Source organism: Electrophorus electricus, chromosome 21, assembly GCF_013358815.1.
Source record: "Electrophorus electricus isolate fEleEle1 chromosome 21, fEleEle1.pri, whole genome shotgun sequence".
NCBI classification, from domain to species: domain Eukaryota; kingdom Metazoa; phylum Chordata; class Actinopteri; order Gymnotiformes; family Gymnotidae; genus Electrophorus; species Electrophorus electricus.
Window position 1 is genome coordinate 9,082,135 of NC_049555.1, and position 21,656 is coordinate 9,103,790.

The following is a 21,656-nucleotide window of genomic DNA, read 5'->3' on the forward strand; positions in this document are numbered from 1 at the left end:
GACAAATGAGAAAAAAAAAGGGCAGTTATGATTTTCAGTAAGTTTATTTACAAGGTAAACTCAACCTATTAAACTGCAGAAGAATAAAAAGACAGAATGAGAAGTTCAATGTTTCAGGTCAATATATTTCTGTATAAAGAATAGCTGAGGTGCTTAGTCATCTACATATTTTTCAACAAACAAATATATAAACTCTGCCAGAACAATAAAATTTGTCAGATTTTAATTTATACATATAAAGCAGTTTATCCAAGGACTTAAGGCGTCAAAACTTACGTTGCATTTCTGTCACCACTGCTTGATACCACATCACAGGAGGTCAGATTAATTAAGATTAAATGTTCACCCAACAGGAAATAAAAAATAAATTATAATTACAGTCAACTCTGTATTAAAATGATCACCTGGTATGTTAACATTGTTAAAAGCCAGCCCATTTATTAATGAAGAAAAAATGCAAATTGACACTGCAATTGCATGCTGATTTGATGTATGGTGTAAATTTCTACCACTCACTAAATCACATGTCCCATCTGTGGGGCCAGAACATGCTATAATAACCAACGTACATGGGCTGAACGTGGCAGGTGTTAGATCAACAGGTCATACAAATTCACTTGTACAGTATACAACTGAACCCTTGCAATGAAAACCATATATCAGCCATTTCCCCTTTATGTGTAATCAATTTTTGATTTTGTACAACCTATACAATTAAAATGCTAAATATACTTCATTTAGACCTAACTTACATCACTCATATGGGCAATTTAAAAATAAAACTTGCAATAATGTTTTATATTATTGTTTTTATTTTGTAGAATGAAGAACAACAGTATATGGATATGTAGGGTTTTTTCATTGCAAGGGCTCAACTGGGCAATTTACCATAATGGTGTATACACATCATTTTATTCATATTTGATTACATTTTTCACCCCAGCCAGAAACAATGCAACTGTCAAGCTAAATGTAGTGCTATAAGAGATCAAATGATCAAACAGTACAACCTTAGCGACAATTGTGTGTTCCATTTAGTCCGAACTAGGTGAAAATGACAGCTACAGTGACTCCAGATTGGGACATCAAATTGTACAATATGACTTGTTTTCACAGAGGCAAAATAATATTTATTAGTTGAAGTATCCAATTATATTACAGCATATTATAGCAGCCAAAATAGTCTTGAATTACATGGTCACGTAGGACAGATCTGCATCAGCCCCAAGATCAAGTTCTCCACACTTTAAAGTGCTTTCTATTACTCTAATACTACCACTGTACAGTAGACACTCGACATTAGTCTCTAGCCTATATTTTATTGGTGCTTTGGGGGACTGGCAAAGCCTCCTCACCCAATTCAAAGGGGCCTTCAGGAATCATTACAGGGCCGTAATGTAAAAACACCGTGTTGATTAAAGTCCATCAATTCCATTCTTGAAATATCACAAGAGCAGAACTGAACCGGGGACATTAGAATGACAAAGTGGATGACAAAAACCTACCCACCCTGCTGAAGTTGTAAGGCAGGTGTACAGAACAATAGTTGACAGGGGAACGCGGAGGGTATAAATAAAACTGTCAGCATAGGCTTCAACAGACACTATGACACATAGAAAAAAATTAGAAGAAGAATGGGGGGGGGGGGATAAAAAAAACCACCACATGACGGCACTGAAAAACTCATTTAACAACAATTTTATGTCTAACCCCTGGATTGGAAGACCCACTATACTGTACATTTTTGTTTGTGTGTGTACTGTTGCATCCAACTACCACCAGAGACAGGACACTGAGGTTTTATGATGGAAGAAATGATTAAGTTAATCTATTTTTAAAGTAAATGGATACAGCTGATGTAAACTAAAAAGGGACAAAGTCAGACTTATTTTAGTGATCCATTGAACTGACACCTATTTTCATGGCAGCCCTACAGTAGTTTTTCTAAGATGAGCAGCATACTGGTTTATGTTGACAGGTCCAGTGATTCCTGCCAATCCCTGTAAGTCACTCACTGGATTTTTGTATGAAGCGGATTGCCTTTTGTTCACCATCTCCTTCACTCACAGACTGCAAACATGCGATTGTATGTAGCAATAGTCAACATATCTATGCTTGCTTCTTCTGTTCGGTCATGAAATAGAGGAGGAGCTATGAAAGTTCTACACACAGGACTTCATTAAGCAGGAACACAAATCGGAAGACGCTCTCTTGCATACCCAACCAATCAGCCAGTTCAGAATCCTCACACTTCTGTCACATTTTTACCATAACTGGAAACCAACTGGCCCAGATTAGAATGTTTGGAAAAGAATTTCCCTGATTGCCCCTTTTACAATTATACAACCTATAAACTCACAACAGCTTCCGCACCACACAACATGAAAAACCTTTGGATGATACCTTGCTTTGAAATTCAATAATAATTTAAAAAAAAACTTCCACTGTGCTTCTGAACAATCACCCAAGTTCCTCAAAATGCCAGGGGCTCATGTCAACATTTAGGTCAGATCAAAAACAGTGCAGAGTGAAAATAGGCTTAACAGCCAGTGCTAAAATTAAAATGGGCGTAAGAGCGCCACTCCCTGGCCATGTTTGAAATGACAGGTGTTTGGTCCCAAAGTGCAGGGATGAAGGATTCCCGGAGCGCGGAGAAAAACTCTATGCTGTGACTCTCCACCTTGTTAAGGTGGTGTGGGCATAACAACCATCCCAGATCTGAGTCAGCATAGAGCCAATAAGGGACAATGCACAGTAAACTTGGGTGTCTGGATCACAACCCTTTGGTTCTGGAGTCAATTAGCTCCGGGTTTTGACAGTTGAAATGTGGCCACTGAAAAAAGCAAAATGCAAAAACAAATCCATTCCTCATCAGAAAACCACAATGAAACGTTTCAGTGAAGACTAGGAAATATCACCAAGACCTGCTCAGAGCTTTTAGTACACTGAACACAAAAAAAAAAAAAGAGGGGAAAAAACAAACAAACAAAAACAAACAAACAAAAAACCCAGAACCATCTTGAACAAGACATTTGTAGTAATTATTCCAGTGAGCAAGATACTGGGCCCAGAATATCTATATCTCAGAGGTCCAACACCAGAGACACCAGTACTGCCAATGCAATTTACCCAGATCTGGCCATAAGCTGTCCCTTAGCCTTCTGGCCATGCAGTCTATAGAGAGCTCAGTCTGAAAAAGCAGACCACTGACCACTGTATCTTTCACAGGAGAGTACAAAACATAAGCAAAAGAGGAAGATGAAACCAGGCTCCTCAAGAAACAGTTAAAGAGGTTATGCGCTTGGCCATCATGAACCTGTGCCCCTCCCTCACTCCCTTCAGCCATACTGTCCTGATCCTGTATGACTCTGCCCCGGGGGGGTGGAAATAGGGGCTCACTCGTGGACATCCCAGATTTCGGAGAGCAGAGGAGGGAGTTTCTTGTCCTGCAGACGGAGGGCGAAGACTTGCTCCGAGTGTACGCTGCTGAGCGTGCGCAGACTCACCAGCTTCATCAGCATGCGTGGGAACATCAGGTGATCCTGCAGCATGGGCAGGACAGGGCACAGTCAGTCAGTCATATGTTGCCTTGCGCATACGCGCGCATGCACACACGCACACGAAACCGAGTGCGAGACTATGAGATTGCTTGTAAGGCGACATTATGGCCAAAATATACTGAAACCCTTGTGCATGCACACTACCTACACAAATATGAGACATTTGACCAGAGATCAAAACTAATGTTTACATCTGGGATTTAATTGGCAAATTACATCACTTTTTGGAACTGATCTACGGATTGGTCGACAGACAACATATTGGTGTCCCACCACCACCACAACAGACCTTTTCAAATGAAAGTGTGATTTTTAGAAATTTTAGAATACACTTCTAATACCAGCAAGAACTTTAGGTAGTTTAAACATTTCAGTGTTAATTGCTGGGAGGTCTGTCACATCTTGCGAGATGCAAACTGAATCAAGCCATTCATTGTAGATTTTATGGCATTAGAACTCCTTATGAGATATGGAAAGTGGAAAATAACTGAAGATTGCAGATTTTTGATCAAATGATAAGATTATATGCCATGGAGCATATAGAGATGTTGGCAACGACACAGCCATGTCACACCGTTAGGTTACATGTTCCCTTCTCAGTAATATTCAGAATGTGAGGAAATATTCAGAGTGTCTGACTCTCCATCATTTCCTAATGCCAGCAAGACATTTGTTCTGAATATTCCACAAGACACTGTATAATTATTATAATTCTATTAAATTTCTAATAGTATGTCTGATCCATAACCTGCATTCTTAATTTAGTTTCCCACTTTCCACAAGCCATGGGGAAGGCCAGTGGTAGTTCAGTGGTTAAGGTTGACTTCTAATTGGAAGGTTGCTGGTTCAAGCCCCACCACTGCCGGGCCCCTGAGCAAGACTTTTAGCCCTCAATTGCTCAAGTTGTACTGAGACATAATTGTAAGTTGCTTTGGATAAACGCATCAGCTAAATGTCATAAATGTAAAGACCTTGTGGTCTTGTACCACAAGGACGCAAGGTATCATTTATGACGATATGAACGTTAGACATCTCTTCACCCCATGCTGTATCTGCCTTCCTGATGCAATGAAACGCAGCCTCACACACACAGTAGTGAAACCATACCAGTGAAAGAAAAGAAATGGATATAGAAGCAAGAGGATCACAATCATTGGCACAGAAACTGCTTTGCTTGTAGTAGTAAAGCAGGACTTTAGGGCAGGGACTTACATTGGGTCTCTTTATCCTGATGTACGAGTGCAGAGCATCTACATATGGCTGTTGTAGCTTCTCCACTAAATCATGATCCTGCACATTGGGTCGGTCTACACACACACACACACACACACACACACACAGTATCAAACAAACAAGAGAGATCAGGAAAGACTGAGACTAATGTACAATGCCATGTTCCATTTAGAGAGTGCAGCAGTACTTTGAAGGGAAGATCAGCTGGGCTCTAAAAGAATGTCCAGCAGTATTTCATTAAATGCAGGTTAAACCTCAGGCCAACACTAAAAATGGTTTTGGTCTATTTAAAGCCCGTTTTGTTTATAAAACACAGCACTGTGCTGAGCACTGGACATGAATAAAAATGCGTTAGACAAACCACCAATGCATTACGGTGATCAAAAAGTATTTACCACCTTGTAGCTTGCATTCTGCAGTTGAAATGTGTTCTCGTACTTTACTGCCGAATGTGCCCCCAAGAAGAGTTTATTTTAATGAACCACAGTCTGAGTAAGCAGCACCCTTAAGCCTGCTACTGCACGTAAAAACGACAAGAGCCTGTCCAAGAATAGCTCAGCTCAAACGGAAGAATCGTTTTGTTGTTAAGCATTTGCACGGCCCCCTTGACCCACTGAGCTGACGCTGCAGGCACGTGCACTGCTCAACATGGCAGACTGACCTGCAGAGAAGATGTTGATGGCGATAAGCAGGGCATACTCGGCCTCGTCCAGGTGCAGGTCGTTCATGCCCTTGGAGAACTCAAAGATGGGATTGATGAACTCAAACTGCAGGCCTGTGGGGAGGACAGAGGTCGGGTCAGCGTACCTGCAGGACAGATGTGGCCGCGGAAGTGCGACCAAGTGACTGCCCTGCATGCTTTCAAAGATTCTGATGTCGAATTCTCACTTAAACACTCCAGGATTCCATAGCCTACTCGTAAGGTCACAGCAGCGATTTTGAATGTTTACAAGTTAAAAAATATAAATAAAAATCAAATTACATTAAAATAAGAAAGAAATAAAGTCGTTTTTTTTTGTTGTTTTTTTTAATTATTATGTGTACTGAGTTAAGTCAGATGAAGCACAAGAGTCATTGCAAAGGCAATACCAAACACACCGCAAAATTGGGGAAAACAGTGGAGACATCCGTCTAAAATATGTGGTCAAAAATACAATTATGGCCTAAGGCAGACGTATTCAGAACATTTTTGTGCTTTGTAATACAGATTTCTTAACAATACCACACTCAAACGTGCACTAAAATTGTGTTAACCACAGGAGTGGTGGGCCCGATACTGAGTCGAGGCAAGCTTGAGGAGTCAATCAAAGGCAGGATCAGATTACCGCATATTCATAAGGATTGGACTATCGCATATTCATAAGGATCGGACTACAGCACATTCATTTGCACCTGCTTTGGCAAAGTCATCCTTATTGTAGCTGAAGTCAGGAGTGAGGAAAGTGATGCTCTCTATCGATGGGTTGTACCGCCGAGACGTTTCTAGCAGCATGATCTACCAAAGTAAAAGAAAACAAAAATGTAACTATGCAGCACAGTACAAAAGGGAGGTCGATATCACACTGACCCTTTAACACCACTAGGAGGCAGAACTAGGAGGCAGAACATGCCCAACTAATATAATGGATATATTTCAGAGTGGTTACAAACAGACACAGCATAGAGAAGTGCAGCAAACCACACTAGCCCATTTTTACATGACCCTGCTTATGATCTGAAGTGGGGGTGGGGTTGTAGCACTGGGGGAACCCACCTCTATGGTGGAGGTCTTCAGCAGGGCAATCTGGTCCTCACGGGTCAGCTCTAAGAACCCAGGCAGCTGCTTGGCAAAGTCGACAATCTCCTGCACCGACATGATGGCCAGCTCGGTGAAGTGGGCAAAGCGTTGCTGCCGCACCTCGCGGTTCATCGGGTCCTGGCTCTGGGGCCACGGCTGAGGGCCATATAGATTATGTAATAAACTAGGGTTTCAGTTTCTACAACACAACACTTCCCAACAGGTCATTGCTTTGTATCTCGTAAACAACACTGAACATAAATGAGAAACTTTAGCTAGTAAAGGAGCAAAGAATTGTGTGTTGTTATCTTTTCCTTTCTCTGTGATAACACAGAGTCAAACAGTGATGCATTGAATCAGTGTTGCTGTAGTGAAGGGGGTTCCAGCTAACAAGCTGAAAATTAGCCAGCTCATAGCAGTCAGAGTTGACTGAGCAAATGGAGAATGCAAAGTTTATCTGACAGATAATTTATAGCATGGTTTAGTTTTAATAATTAAAATGTTATAGAGCATGTTTTAGAGGCCTCTCATGCATAAAACATCAGCTCTGTGTTAAATCAGAGGTTCTCAGTCTAATCATTAGGGATCCCCAGCCAGTCCAGGATTTTGCTCTGGTTAAGCTCTTGACAGCCTGGTAACGAAGCCCTTGATTACCAGGTTCACGTGTATGCTGAGACAGAAGAGAACATGAGAACAAAAGCGACACTTGGACAGGCCAGAGGTCCTTGAGGAACTGAGAGCTCTAGCTCCAAGTAACATCTTTATGTACTATGGCATGAATAATGTAAACAACACGACCCAGCGGAATAGTCAGGCCACTCACAGTGACTTTAAGGCGGTCAATGAAGGAGCGTTTGTTGCACTGCTTCTGCATGGCCACAAGCTTCTCGATCATCTCCTGCTGCTCAGGGGCCAGTGGGGCGGCTTCAGGCACTGGGCTGGGGGTGGCCACCGATGAGCTACGAGCCACCTCTTCCTCGTGCTGCTTCTTCATCTTCTTTAGCCGGATCTGCTCCTCCGAGAGGACACCTGTGTGTGTGTGTGTGTGTGTGTGTGTGTGTGTGTGAGTGAGTGAGTGAGAGAGAGAGAGAGCGAGAGAGAGCGAGAGCGAGAGCGAGAGCGAGAGCGAGAGCGAGAGCGAGAGCGAGAGAGAGAGAGAGAGAGAGCGCGCGTGAGCATTTTGAAATGGGCACATCTGTGCATAGTGGACATTACAAATGTATTTTGGTCAAAAGGCCAAATTACACTGTACTAACCATATTAAAAATCTGCTAATTAAGAACACACTAAACACTTTCACAGCCAACTGCTGCTCTCTTCAAATTTGATTCGTCCTATGGTAAAGGCAGTCTGACCCCCCCCCCGCACCCCGAGGTGCCTGACTCAGGGGCAGGTAGGGGGAGAGGCTCCACTCACACTGCTCCAGCATGCCCGCCTCGCGGCACTTGCGCAGGCGGCACTGCTGGCACTTGCGGCGCATGTACATGTCCATCTCGCAGCGACCCGAGCTCTTGCACATGTACTGCGCGCCCTTGATCACGCTGCGGCGGAAGAAGCCCTTGCAGCCTTCGCAGCTCAGCACGTTGTAGTGGAAGCCGGAGGCCTTGTCTCCACACACGCTGCACACCTCGTTCCCCAGCATCTTGGGGGCGGGGCCTTTCTTCCTCTTCACTGGCTGGCCTTCTGTAGGGCAGACACACAAAATGCACACACATGGTCAAGAGCCAATCGGATTATCCCCTTTCCTTCAGGTTAATGATTCTTGTGCAGCATCTAAGAAAATTTTTTCGTCCACGAGATGTTAAAAGCTCATGTGTTAGCAGCATTTCTCTGGAAAGTACCGCTTGGTTCTCTCTGGCTGTTTGTTGATGCTGAAGAGCAGATCTGTGAAAGTAGTGTTTGTGGTGCAACCACAGAAAATGTATTGACCAGAGCTGGTGTTCGTGTGCTTGAGTCAGTCAATATTACTACAGTATTGAATAAGAGATACTGACTTTCTGTTTCTATGTCTTATTTATAACTCTAAAGAGGACCTATACAAATTTGAAAAGAAAGCAATAAGCAAAAAAAGAAACATGAGACGTATTAAATGGTTCATTTTTAAATCATGATAAATACCTTAGGTAAAAAAAAAAAAAAAAAAAGGAAATAAACTACTTCATCAGCATATTCAGTCATTTACAGGGGTCAATACGATATAAAACGGAGAAAAACAATACTGGCCAGATGGATCCAGTCAGTGCAAAGTTCTCACTGCTGGTAACAAGAACACAGGAAATGACTGCATGTGTGGCAGAAGTTCTGTCTTAGTTTTTATTTGTGTGTGTGTGTGATATATATATATATATATATATATATATATATATATATATATATATATGGCATCTTCCACCTAAATGCAAAATGTGCTGCTGTTGACCGCACTTTAGTTCTCAGAGTCGACATTTCAACTGTCGAGTAACTTTTGTGCTTTGAACAGTGGCTGGTTTGGCTTTAAGGTAATAAGTTAAGGACACTATACTGCTCGATAAATTTGAAGTTCAAAATGGTAAGCAGTGTTAAAAATCAGCAGTGTTATACGTTCTTTATGGTCTGGATAGCATGGAAAGCCTCGCTGGAACTTGTACATGTACAATCTTACATAGTGTAAAGATACAGAGAATGGCTTTGCCTTGTCAAGATTCATTCTTTGCAAAGCCAAAATAGCCACAAAGCCCCAGAACATAAGGGGCCATGGCAATCGCAGCACAATCCTGCTAGAGCCAATATGATGCACGCAATGGTCCCCCTGCCAAAATAATATCCAAACAGGATTGGTGCTGTGATCAGAAACTGATCAATGACAAACAAGATGGTTGGGTAATAAATTTTGTATGCCCACCGATACACTTTAATATGCATTTATGGGATGGGCGTACCCAGTTATGAGCCAGTAAGTATAGTTTAAAACACACGCACACACACCTAATATAGACACATGCTAAACGCAGAACTAAAAAAGCCAGTTCTCTCATTTTAAGAGATCATTCCTCAGTTTATGACCCACATATCCTTTAACCAGCCACAACCACAAACACCATTTCCCCCATGTGGCACCAAGAACATTGTTACATCTTGTATATTCCCAAAATAGCAACAAGCACCCAGGAGCTTCAGCCAAAAACCCACAGCCCAGCATACCTGGAGCAGGTGTGTGGGTGGAAGGATCCAGCTTGATGTCGTTGGGTTCCATGGGCAGCGAGTCACTCAGTTCATTAGGAGAACTGGAGAATGAAGCTGGCTGACTGGGAGAAGCATGAACCTCATGTTTCACTTCTGCTGCAGAAGAGCCCTCCTCACTGACACAGCCCAGACTCTCCCCTACACACACACACACACACACACACACACAAATGCAACACCCTGTACTTGCATACATGTTAGCCTCAACCCAGAAAATGAAAAAATAAACAAACAAAAAACAACAACAACAACAAATTCACACACCCTGACAGAGTCATGGTCACAACCAAGAAATACAGTACCTCAAAGTAGTATTCAACACCCTGCAGATTTTGCAGGTTTACACATTTAGAGTTACTCTAGCTTTGTGAAATTTGGACTGTAGATGGGCCTGGACATGTGAAAAGCACTGCAGCAAAAAAGAATCTTATTTCTCTGTTTGTTTATTTATTTATTTTAATTTTACAAAGTTTACCAGAGGGTCAATTATTATTCAACCCCTCAAACCACCAGAATTCTGTTTGGTTCTCTCAAGTATAAAGAAGTAATTGAGGTATTAAGAACAATGAGCTTCACATGTTTGGATTAATGATCTGTTTTTTCTTGCCTTTTCTGACTATAAAAGCCCCTCTCCTATCAAGTGAACAGCACTCATACATGGTCGACATGGGAAAGACTAAGGAGCATTCCAAGGCCATCAGAGACAAAATTGTGGAGGGTCACAAGGCTGGCAAGGGGTACAAAACCCTTTCCAAGGACTTGGGCCTACCTGTCTTCACTGTTGGGAGCATCATCCGGAAGTGGAAGGCTTATGGAACTACTGTTAACATTCCATGGCCTGGGCAGCCTTTCAAAGTTTCCTCCCATGCTGAGGCCAGGCTTGTCCAAATGGTCAAAGCTGACCCAAGGACAACAAGGAGGGAGCTCCAGGAAGATCTCATGGCGGTGGGGACATTGGTTTCAATAAATACCATAAGTAACGTACTCCACCGCACTGGTCTCTGTTCCAGGCGAGCCCGTAAGGCAGCTTTACTTCAAAGCGTCATGTCAAGGCTTGTCTCAAGTTTGCTCTTGATCACTTGGTTGACTCTGAGGCAGACTGGTTCAAGGTTCTCTGGTCTGATGAGACCAAGATTGAGGTCTTTGGTGGCGACCACACCCTGGGCGTTTGGCCAGAGGATGGAACTGCATATGACCCCAAGAATACCATCCCTACAGTCAAGCATGGTGGTGGCAACATCATGCTGTGGGGCTGCTTTTCAGCCAAGAGCCTGGCCATCTGGTCGGCATCCACAGGAAGATGGATAGCACAGCCTACCTGGAGATTTTGGCCAAAAACCTGTGCTCCTTCACCATGGATCTTAAGATGGGTCATAATTTCATCTTCCAACAGATCAATGACCCCAAGCACATGGCCAAGAAAACCAAGGCCTAGTTCAAGAGGGAAAAGATCAAAGTGTTGCAGTGGCCTAGTCATTCTCCTGACCTTAACACAATTGAAAACTTGTGGACTTTGATCTTGAGCTCCTTCCACAAGAGATGCCCAAAGAACCTAGACAACTTGGAGATCTGCATAGAGGAGTGGGCCAAGATTACTCCAGAGACCTGTGCCGGCCTGATCAGGTCTTATAAAAAATTATTAATAGCTGTAATTGCAAACAAGGGTTATTCCACAAAATATTAAACCTAGGAGTTGAATAATAATTGCCCCTAATTTTTATTATAATTTAATTGAGCAACTTGTACTTTTTGTTTGTAATATTTAGGCATCTGTTAATAAATGCTACTCTTGCTCAAAGTTTAAAGGCTCTAAATTATTTGCAACTTGAATTTGAATTTGCAAATTCAGCAGGAGGTTGAACACTACTGGGAGGCACTGCACATACTCACACCCAGACACACTCTTCATTTACACCAAACTGTTGCTCCAGTTAAAGCAATCGAAACTCTTACCATGACCAACATCACTGATATCAGTCGCAGAAAATGTGGTCATCTTCTGCACGGCAGCTTGTCATAACGGACCAACACTGTGCCTGGTAAATACAGAGAGGGCCACTTATCTACAGATCACTTCACAAAACTGGGACTAGAACATTATGCATGTCTGGGGGATTTATGTTTACCTTAATAGTAAAATTTAAACCTACATACAAGTATTAAAGTAATGGTTAAGTCCAAAAAGGAGCATTGTTTGTTGTGACAAATCTTTATAGCAATCTAAAATCTCAGATATAATGGATAAACCTTTCATTTTAGCACAAACTCAGCACAAAAAGCCAACCAATTCTGCAACTCCAAAGGCTAAAATATCGAAATGTAGCAATAATGGAACATCATCGATTTGCTGAAGCAAACCTACAAACTCAAAATTGTCAACATGGCCCAGAAATGCAACCACATTCTGTAGCAAAAGATTCTACAACCCAGCTATGCCACTGACTGAAGACCAAGAGAGCCACCACGAGAAAGCAAAACTAATGACCAGTGAGACTATGGTTCAATAAACACGAGTAACTTTTAATTGAAAAAAGGACCCTTGCTACACAGTCACCCTTTCTTTACCGTGGGAATCTATAAACAACTACATGGTAGCAAGCAAAACCCTCCCTACATATTTAAAGATGTCAATGAGACAGCACATTTTCAACTAAGTCAGCCTGCCATACTAACGCCCTGTGGGTAAATGGGAAATGAAAGCTAAAATATTAACATGTTAATATTTTTTTTGCTGACTACAGAATTGCTATTCCTTTAAATACGATAGCAAATTGATCAGGGAAAGTACACCAACGAAGAAATCTAGAATTTGATGATTCAGAACATGAGGGAGAAAAACTGATGAGAGAAAAATAAAGAAATATGGACAGTAAATCCTTAAGCAATGTTCTACAAAAGTTCTTTTGAAGAGATGTGCTTAATAATGTAAGACAGTAAATTTGCTTCCAAGGACAGTTACATAGAACTAGATGGTGCCGTGGCAGAGCCTGGATACTTAAAAATCCATCCTGCAGCTTGTGTTTAATGAAACCAATGATACATACAGCACAAATCATTTGTCTAAGTGGTAAATTAGATTTATGCAATCCTTAAACTGATTTGTTATTTGTTTTTAATAAATCACTGTGCCTGGTAAGTGTCTTTGCCTCTTTTCTTTTCACTTGGAGTACTATGACAGCTCAACATGCACAGACATGTATCATACTGCAGTTCAAATACTGTTACATGCCTAACAAACCAATAGCTAAATGATTCAAACACGGAACTTGCATTAATCCCTATTGCTAGTTTGTTTTTTGTCTGTTTAAAGCCTCACACAGGAATCGTTGTAAGTGAGTGACCCTTAGTACTGATGCAAAGAGGATATCCGGTGACAACAATGGAGCCTCTGTAAGGTAAGAAATGCAGGTTGGCGATGTTCACCAGTCTGATACAAGGTGGATAAATGTACACAGCACCATTTCTGTGAACATAAGCATGAAGATTCCACCTAAAGACATGACCATCTGGGATCTAATTAGCTCATCTCTTTAACAAAACCTTTAACATATCAGTTGCTATTGTGCATTCATCGGGTTTGCAACTTTTCTAACTTGATGTAAAAATCTTAAGGCCTGAGCCCTGTTTATCTGCCGTTTTTCGGTTTAACAGGATGGACGGCATAGCTGGTGTAATGTTAAACACCAAAACTCTGGCAATCTTGCTAAATACAAGGAACAAGGTAGAATGCAGAGCTACATAGAAAAACTAAATTAGTTTTGAATATGATATGAAAGATTACACCAGGGTTGGTGAAGTCTGATTTCACAAAACCAGTTCTGGACAATCATGTTTTTTGCTGCTCCAGAGTTGGGATGTAAAGATGACAATACTCAACAGTTCTAATTGGGCCTGTGAATCCTGGGCCATTTTTACATACATGTTTAATTTTGTTTTGATTCAATTTAAGCTATTTTAATTATACTGTTATACATATGCAAGTGCATAGAACAAAGTACGCCTGCACAGTAAGGTACAAAGTTAACACTGAACAGGTGCAACAGAGTGTACCAACACAAACCAGCACCACAAAGACCTGCAGCATAAGGGGTATTGCTCTAGAATAAAAAGTTCGGCTTTTTGCAGCATCAGGAAAAATCCTGAACAGCAACTTGAAAGCCTGATTCTAGAGGCAGCATTGCACATTTTAGGTTCTTTTTCTATTCGGCCTACATCTGTACAAGCGATAGGGTCTGAATGGAAAAGTGGGTAATTAAAGAAATTAGCGTGTTAACCTTGTGGTTTAAACTCATCTGTATATGTATGAACAAGAATGAGGTAGATTAAGTGCTACAGTTCAGTTAAACTGGAGTGCAGGTCTCTCTGTGTGACTTGATACTCAATAGCATTATGAGCAAGACAGAGACATACCCCTGGAGAAACTCTCTGCTATTGCCTGTCCATCTTGCTCTGCGTGTTGCTAGCAGGCCATGATGTTTATCCTCTCCACCACTCTGGACACCGTCAGAGGAAACTGCACTCTTGAAGCTTTTTTTTTTCCCCTGTTCTGCCTAGTGTGGACAGAGAGAGACAGAGAGAGACAGTCCAAGACAGGAATACCCAGAAAAAAAAAACCACACACACAAAAAAATACAAATGAGGAAGGAGTGACAAGGCAGGTAAAGAGGAGAAAAATATCACCTTTTCTGTTTGTTTGTGTGGGTCATGCACCAGAGCAGAGCTTCAGAAGGATACTAGAAGAGAGAAAGAGAGAAAGGGCAAAAAAAAAGTGGGAGACAGCGAGGGGGAGAGGGAGGTTATTATCGGTCGTTTGCATGGCAGTGAAGTCCCTGTAGAGCCCTCAGCCTGAACCATCTCTTCCTGAAAGAGTGACTACAACCACCTCTCACACACATCTCCCAGATGACAAAACCAGTTAAAAACACAAATCAGCCTTTTTCCAAAAAAAGAAAAAAAAAGAACTAAGTTATGAATAACTTTCAGTACTTCACTAAACGTGTACAGGATTTCAGTAAGTTTGGAGATCAACTTTTGCACCTATAGGCTTATTAAAAGGTTTTATATATGAAGAGTATATAATATAATGAAGAGGCACAAGCCAACTACAAGTGTAGCAGCATTACATTTCAAAATAACTAAGGAAAAAAATAACTGCAAACTTAGGATCCCCCCTCACCTTTCAGGAAGTCTCATGACACCATGTCTAACAGGGAATGCAGGGAGAAGAGAGAAAGTAAATGCTTATTCTAAGGCTGCTCTCCCAATCTGTCTGTTCTGATCTCTTCTGCCATTTACTCCACTTCCCAGCTGTGACAGGTCTCGCTTCACACGCCAAATGTCTCCACAACAAGCCACGAAGTGGTCAAAGTCCAGATCATGCCCTTGTCTGAAGGCATCATGCATAGCAGATGACACATCATTACAATTTAAACTGGAACACTTTGCATTAGAAGTTTTTAATGAACTCAAAAGACATTAAAGACACATGACTATTTTACCTAATTTGAGACACCTGAATTTTTGCAGGGCCACACACTGAAAATACATTTTTGACACTTGGACAGTTTTAAAGCAATTTGAATCTAAGTGTTGAGACACTATAAATGTTCAAGAATAATCATCATAATGAGTAATAAAATCAATAGCAAGCTACTGTACAAGGACAGTAGGACAACAGCATAAAACACAATCTTTAAAATCACACACTTCCTCCAACAAAGACACAAAGCTGATAATCTGAATCGATTAGACCTATGCATCCACACATGCGGAAACTGACCTAAAATAACCCCACTACACCTCCAAGTCCAATGTCCTAAAAAACTTATCAGTGAATAGTTACCTTTGCCCAATAAACTACATCTGGCCCATCCAAACACGGGTCATACATTGCCACACATATTGAGGCTGGAATCAACATTTAAGTGACTGAATGAAAACGTATGATTCTGGATGTCAGAGTGAAAAACCAAACCCAATCTATTAACTTAGATGAGTAATTCATAGCCAGGAGGAGAAGCATCACATGAAGTGCATTTTGGCTGTAAATGATCCAGAAATATGTCATCTAGTCCTGTAATACCTGAGAGCACTGCAGAGCAAAGGAGCAGAACCACTGAACACAACAGCTTTAGGTTTATCCACATGTCAAGACATTAGAGGGTTCTAAATTCTCATTTTAAAGCTACTTCACCTACAAAGTGTTAAAGTAGTTCACCTACTTCAAAAACCAAATTAAGAGAACATTAAAATATATTTTCAATAAAAAAAATATAAAATTGGAAACGTAAATTTAGCCTCTCATTTTACAACGATCAGATTTTCTAGTTCTGCCTTGGTTAAACAATAGCAAGGCCTTTGTTCTCAAGAAACACTACACTTACCAGATTAGTCAGCAAATATACAGCAGATGAGTAACTCATGAATTCTCATTCTTTTCACTGTATATTACATATCAAAAAGCCTTCATATGAAGCCAAATCTTTGATTTTATTAGGCTAGTTTATGAACAGGGCTTATGATTTGCTAGAGCACATTTTTCACTGCAGCATGCAGACTCTAAGGAGGTTGTAGTCAGCCTTTAAACACAGGTAACCCTAGCCTTCAAATAGTTTACTCAATCGCTGTTCGTACTGAAAATCATTTTGGTTTGTGTCCAGAAAATCTGCTTTAACACTGGAAGCCCAACTAAGATTGCTATTCCAGCAACATGTGGTAAACAAATTGCCATTAACTTGTACCTTAACATGTAAAACGGCATTTACGTTGTTCCCCGATGCCACATTGTTCAGCTGAAATTAAAATGTTCCATATTTCCCTTAAGTAACCTATTTGCAAGTTCAAAGTACTGTTCTGCATACATGGAGTATGGAGACAATTTGACATGATCCCGCATTTGTCAGTTCTCCTAAGGTGTTGTCATGCATATTGCCAAGACACCAGGTCAGTAACCTCCAGCATGTTCAGGAGCTGGCCTGTTCAGCACAAGATTAGAACACTGATTCAGAAGTGTTCAGTGTACAAGACGTCTATCGTAGCCATGGCTGCTCCATTCCTTTGGAAGCAACACATTGAAATAGATGTGACAATAGTACTAAGATAGTCTGCAGTATGTTTATTGCAAGATCTCCAAGACCTCCTGGCAAATCTCTATACATTTGTTTATTAAAAAAGGTATAACAAGGCAGGCTATTGTTTTACAAATATTAACAGCTGGGACTTTTCTGTACAACAGGTGGTGTGGAAAATGCTGTGCTGAGCTATCAGAAAGGTGTACGGGGCTCTCAGAGAGACTTACTAGTTGTATAGTCTTTGTAGGCTATTAAAGAGTATTTTTACTTGCAGAGAATGTTCAAATGTTCTACCTAAGTCAATTACAGTTTAACAATAGAAAAAATGTTTCATAGCATAACTACCATAAAAAAAAAGAAACATAACCATTTACCAAATATCACCATTTACTAGTACTACTGATGGCTGTAGTAGTAGGAGTAATATATAGGCCCTACCCATATATAAAACACTTGATTTTTTTTGTAATGTTGTTCTATTGCTGGATGATTTTCATGATTAAATTTAGTTAATTCGAATTACTGATTTAACAATTTTCAAATGTGGTAAATGAGATTGTACATGTTTACATACACATTTTATTGTTAAATTTCATTTGTCAAGCATTACAACCAAAAAATATAGCCATCTTAACTTAAATGCAGTCTCTCCACATATCCATATACTAGCTTAACGCAGTCACACATTTACACTAAAAAACACAAGATGTAGACAGGCAGCACTTCTCAGAGTAATGAGCTTGCAGCAAAGGAAGGCGGAAACAATACTTCACTTATATGATCTTTGGTACAGATTTGAAGTCAGCAGTTGCATCAAAGATCAGTTTCAACCAAAAGCAGCAGCACAACAATATTGTTCCAGCACTTGTGACGCAAACACTTAAATGTGTGAAACAATGGAATGAAAACACTAATGTTAGCGGCCCTTTGACAGCAAAGTTCCCACTAAAAACAGCTAACATTTAAAGCTCTGGAGCTCAAGGCATGGTTGGCTAGCCAACTTTAGCTGTGAAACCTTTAAGACAGATTTCAGTGGACTCTCTGTTGCATTAAATATACTCATCTCGGGATGTTTGTAGTCAATTAGCTATAAAAAGAGCAGACAATGCTTTTTCCTTTACGTTACTTGACTGAACTATAAGGAGGTTATGTTTGGATCTTGTTCAAAGTTAGAGCTTCTTGTGAGTTTAAAGAGAGCTGCTTGCTATTCTTGAAATGATATAGCTAAATTAAACTTTATGCAGATATCCAGTTATACCTCAAGACATACTCCCCTTAGACTTCCCAATAAACTAACTGGTTGCATTGCTGATTTAAAGCTTTGGATGCATGATAACGTTTATCAGTATTTAGCATGAGAAAGTTAAGTTTTATTGGTTGGCCCTAAATCTTCTCGATCTGTCCCGTTACCCTTTTTGTAATGACAGAATACTTGTCAAGCCTGCTCCTGTCGTTAGGAATTTTGATCTACATAATCAAGTCCCTTGCTAGATTCCTCCTTTCACTTATGTAACATGGCTTGTCTTCACCCCTTCTTGACTGACAACGATGCACAAACTCTGGTTCATTTCTTTATGTCATGTCTCGTTGATTACTGTAACTCCCTTTTCATTGACCTCCATATAAAGTTCATTTGTACTGTACATTTAACATTTATGTCCGTCACCCTCATTTGTGCATGACAACTACTTCTGCTGCATTGCACTTGTTGGTTAGCATACCTGTGACTTCATCACTGTACCAGGATAGCGGGGGGAGAGCAAACAGAGGGTGATTCCCATAGTAATTATGCCAATAAGGGAGATTTATTTTCCTCAAAAGTCCAGTGACAGGAGCATGATGCCATAAACCAACAACAAAAAAAATTAATTCCAAAAAAACCCAAAGAGAAATAAATAAATCCAGTCATCCACACCAACAAAAATTAACCCAAAATAAGGCAACTTAACGTCCTCCCAATTATGGCATTCAATCAACGCGCCCCCCCGCCCGCACCCCAATGCCACTCCCCACACTCAATCCTCGCCCCCCAGACCAAACCACTCCAGACGCCCAATCCATCAAACCCACAATATCCCTCCCCTACAATTCCAAACAAAGGCCACCAATCAAAACATCCTCCCACCATCCCAACCAAAACAACCACAGCCATACCCAAACACAGAGCCATCAACCACAACCTTATACTCCCCCCTCTACCCAGAAAACCACATGCTCCAACAACATGAACCAAAACTACAACTCCCCCAACCCCCAACCCGACAAACAAAACAAATAGGCACACGCCCCGAACCCAAACTCCCACCACCCCACCATAACAAACATATCTACACACACACACACACACACACCCCAACTATAGTAGTCATCCACACAGTCAGCTGGCCAGCCCAAACAATGCAAGACAGCCACAACAACTCCACAAAACTCCAGCAAACGACAAGCTAACTCCCTCCAACAGTGGTGCAATCAAAACAAAAGTCCCCCAACCCCCTATATTGTCCGCATTATCCCTCTAATATTCGGCTCTGCTATTTGAAGATGAAGCATAAATAATAGTACATATTCTTTTTTCCTTTCACATCATTCCAAAATGTACAAGGAATTAATTTGCCACAAAAAGTACAAGAATGACAAAACATGGTATAAACTCCACCACCGAGTGTTTTAGGAAGTGGACTATTTTTATTTGTTCCTCACATCCTGACGGTCTGTCATGAGAGTTAAGCGGAAGGACTACATACTACACACCTACAGCATAATATTGCGAGCAACATAAATCAATTTCATGACTTCATGATGACAATGTTAATGGTGTCCAGTGTTTCCTCAAAAGAGAGTGGAAAAAAAGTGCTTTGGGAGGGGGTTGAGCTGAAGGTGGAAACAATGCACATGCGGCCAACATACCAGCAATGCTAGGGCGTTGTTAGTAATCTTGCTAGATAGCAAACTTGTCACAGCACTGTTGGTTGTAATGCTTCATAATGTAGTGGATGCAAATTAACCTATTAACATTGTTCACTTATGTGAATAAGTTTGAATGGGTGTGCGTGTTCCTGTTTGCTTTCTTATCACTTTAGCAAAAACAAAACAGGCAAACAGGGAACTGCAAATTGTAATGAAACTCCTTGTTGAAGCATCCACACTCGGTAAGCAATAATCTCAAGACGTATTACTGAGTCCCTATCATCAATGTACTACTACTACTACTACTACTACTACACTACATTCAGCAAACCAAATAGATTCTTTGGTAAAATTATGTTCAGCTTATTATGCAAGCTAACGTATTTAATATAACAATTTTTAAACACACATTACTTGTATTATGGTTTTGATGAGGTATATTTTCATGGCTTCAACCAGCATATTGACATGAATCTATTAGCAGTGAATTAAACTATCGCGATAAACTGTTTCCTACAACTTTCCCATCACATCGTAAAAGCTTAACAAACAGATCTAAGCTAACAGACGAGTATCCTACACCTCATCCTCAAACCACGAGGACACCTGAGGGCAGGTTTCACCCATCTGGATTGACTTTAGTCGGTCAACAAACGCTACTAAAGTTGATCTTCAGACTAGCAAATATAAACCTCGCAGAGGTTTTTAACGTTATTGTCGTCCAAGAAATGTATAAAATACCACCGAGATGGCCTTAGTAAACAAGATCTTAGTAAACAAGCTAGCTAACCTAATCAACTAGCTTGTTTAAGATAGAACGGCTAGAGCAACGTAGCGTTAGCTAAGCAATTTTAATCGTCTGTCTTTATTATGGCTAGCCATTTGAACAATCAGATGTTTACAACGTGGGGTACATCATGTCATAGCCAACAGTCTTAAAAGGACAAGTCACAAAACGACTTCGTTGGCTAACTTATCTCGCTACCCTGTACGCTACCCCGCTACGTTATCAAGCTGTGTGGGGTTAGCTGGGTTAAGAGTACCAAACACAACTAGAAAAACATATTAGCTAACTTAACATGTTCAGAAACAAACACTCCAAACCGAGCGGCTAAAACATAGCTGGCGAGCAGACCAACTGCGCGAATGATTTCAGTCAAGGAAGCAAAGACCAGCTGGCTACGGCCAAGTTCACCTGCCGGGACTGTCAGAGCTGTTGCTAAGATAACGCTAGTTATCCGCATATACGTGCTAGCTAAGATGGCTAGTTAGCCATCTTAGCTAGCTAAACAAACCTAACAGACAGTGTATCCAGACAGCTTTCACCGTGTTCATTCCGCCGTACTTTGAAAGCTGTAAATTGAAGCTGGGACAGCTGTATGCAAATAAAATGGTATCACTGGTTACACAGTGTAAGTAATAGTTACCTCACGCTGAAGAAGCTAACAAGATCTCTCAGAACAGCGAACTTTCCAAACAGCGCAATGTGTGAAGCAGAAACCAGTGTCGGACGGCGGCGTAATGTCCAAGATGCCCACCTAAAAAGACGTTTTTGTTTCCAAAATAAAAGCTTAAAACGCTTAAACGAGTTGGTCACTAAAATATGTTGATAAAAACCAGTTTGAAAATGGTGTATTTTAAATAACGTATATATGTTGGTAATTATTCGAGGTAAATCGACATGTATGTAATTGGGTCTCCTAGGCTTATTTCTAATGGCTCTTGCTCACGATCTGATTTAACACAGCCTTTTGACTGTCGCTGTTTTTCGAGTTTTTACATTGATAAAACTCTATTTTGTAGACGTTAATTTAACATTTTACGAGGTAACACAATCAAGGATTCTTGTGGGACTTCACAATCGTTTTAGCTAAAAAGTTAAATTAA

The 21,656-nt window shown here is 40.7% G+C and overlaps 1 protein-coding gene across 3 annotated transcripts; it reads right to left on the bottom strand.

The window, feature by feature from the left end:
• Nucleotides 1-28: 28 nt before the first annotated feature.
• On the bottom strand, nt 29-21,279 carry nr1h3 (nuclear receptor subfamily 1, group H, member 3). 3 transcript variants are annotated; one of them, XM_027004793.2, is made up of 12 exons: nt 21,197-21,279; nt 14,473-14,525; nt 14,203-14,342; nt 11,746-11,828; nt 9,751-9,930; nt 7,987-8,253; nt 7,394-7,599; nt 6,547-6,726; nt 6,186-6,288; nt 5,455-5,568; nt 4,773-4,867; nt 29-3,542 (listed from the first exon to the last, which is right to left on the bottom strand). In XM_027004793.2, exons 4-12 carry the CDS (start codon nt 11,786-11,788, stop codon nt 3,396-3,398), a joined length of 1,335 nt encoding a protein of 444 aa, XP_026860594.1. In that variant the 5' UTR covers nt 11,789-11,828; nt 14,203-14,342; nt 14,473-14,525; nt 21,197-21,279; the 3' UTR covers nt 29-3,395. The 3 variants fall into 3 exon arrangements, with proteins under 3 accessions (XP_026860594.1, XP_026860595.1, XP_026860596.1); XM_027004794.2 differs by lacking the exon at nt 21,197-21,279 and adding an exon at nt 14,969-15,117; XM_027004795.2 differs by lacking the exon at nt 14,473-14,525 and having other exon boundaries at nt 21,197-21,264.
• Between the last annotated feature and the right edge of the window lie 377 nt (nt 21,280-21,656).

What these genes read in the sequence shown, in the direction of transcription:
- nr1h3 (XM_027004793.2), bottom strand. Translation starts at nt 11,788, where the DNA reads ATGACCACATTTTCTGCGACTGATATCAGTGATGTTGGTCATG. An exon ending in TGAAGACCTCCACCATAGAG is followed by an intron (nt 6,289 to 6,546) that starts GTGGGTTCCCCC and finishes TTACTTTGGTAG; the next exon opens with ATCATGCTGCTAGAAACGTC. An exon ending in CATCAACATCTTCTCTGCAG is followed by an intron (nt 4,868 to 5,454) that starts GTCAGTCTGCCA and finishes GTGTGTGTGTAG; the next exon opens with ACCGACCCAATGTGCAGGAT.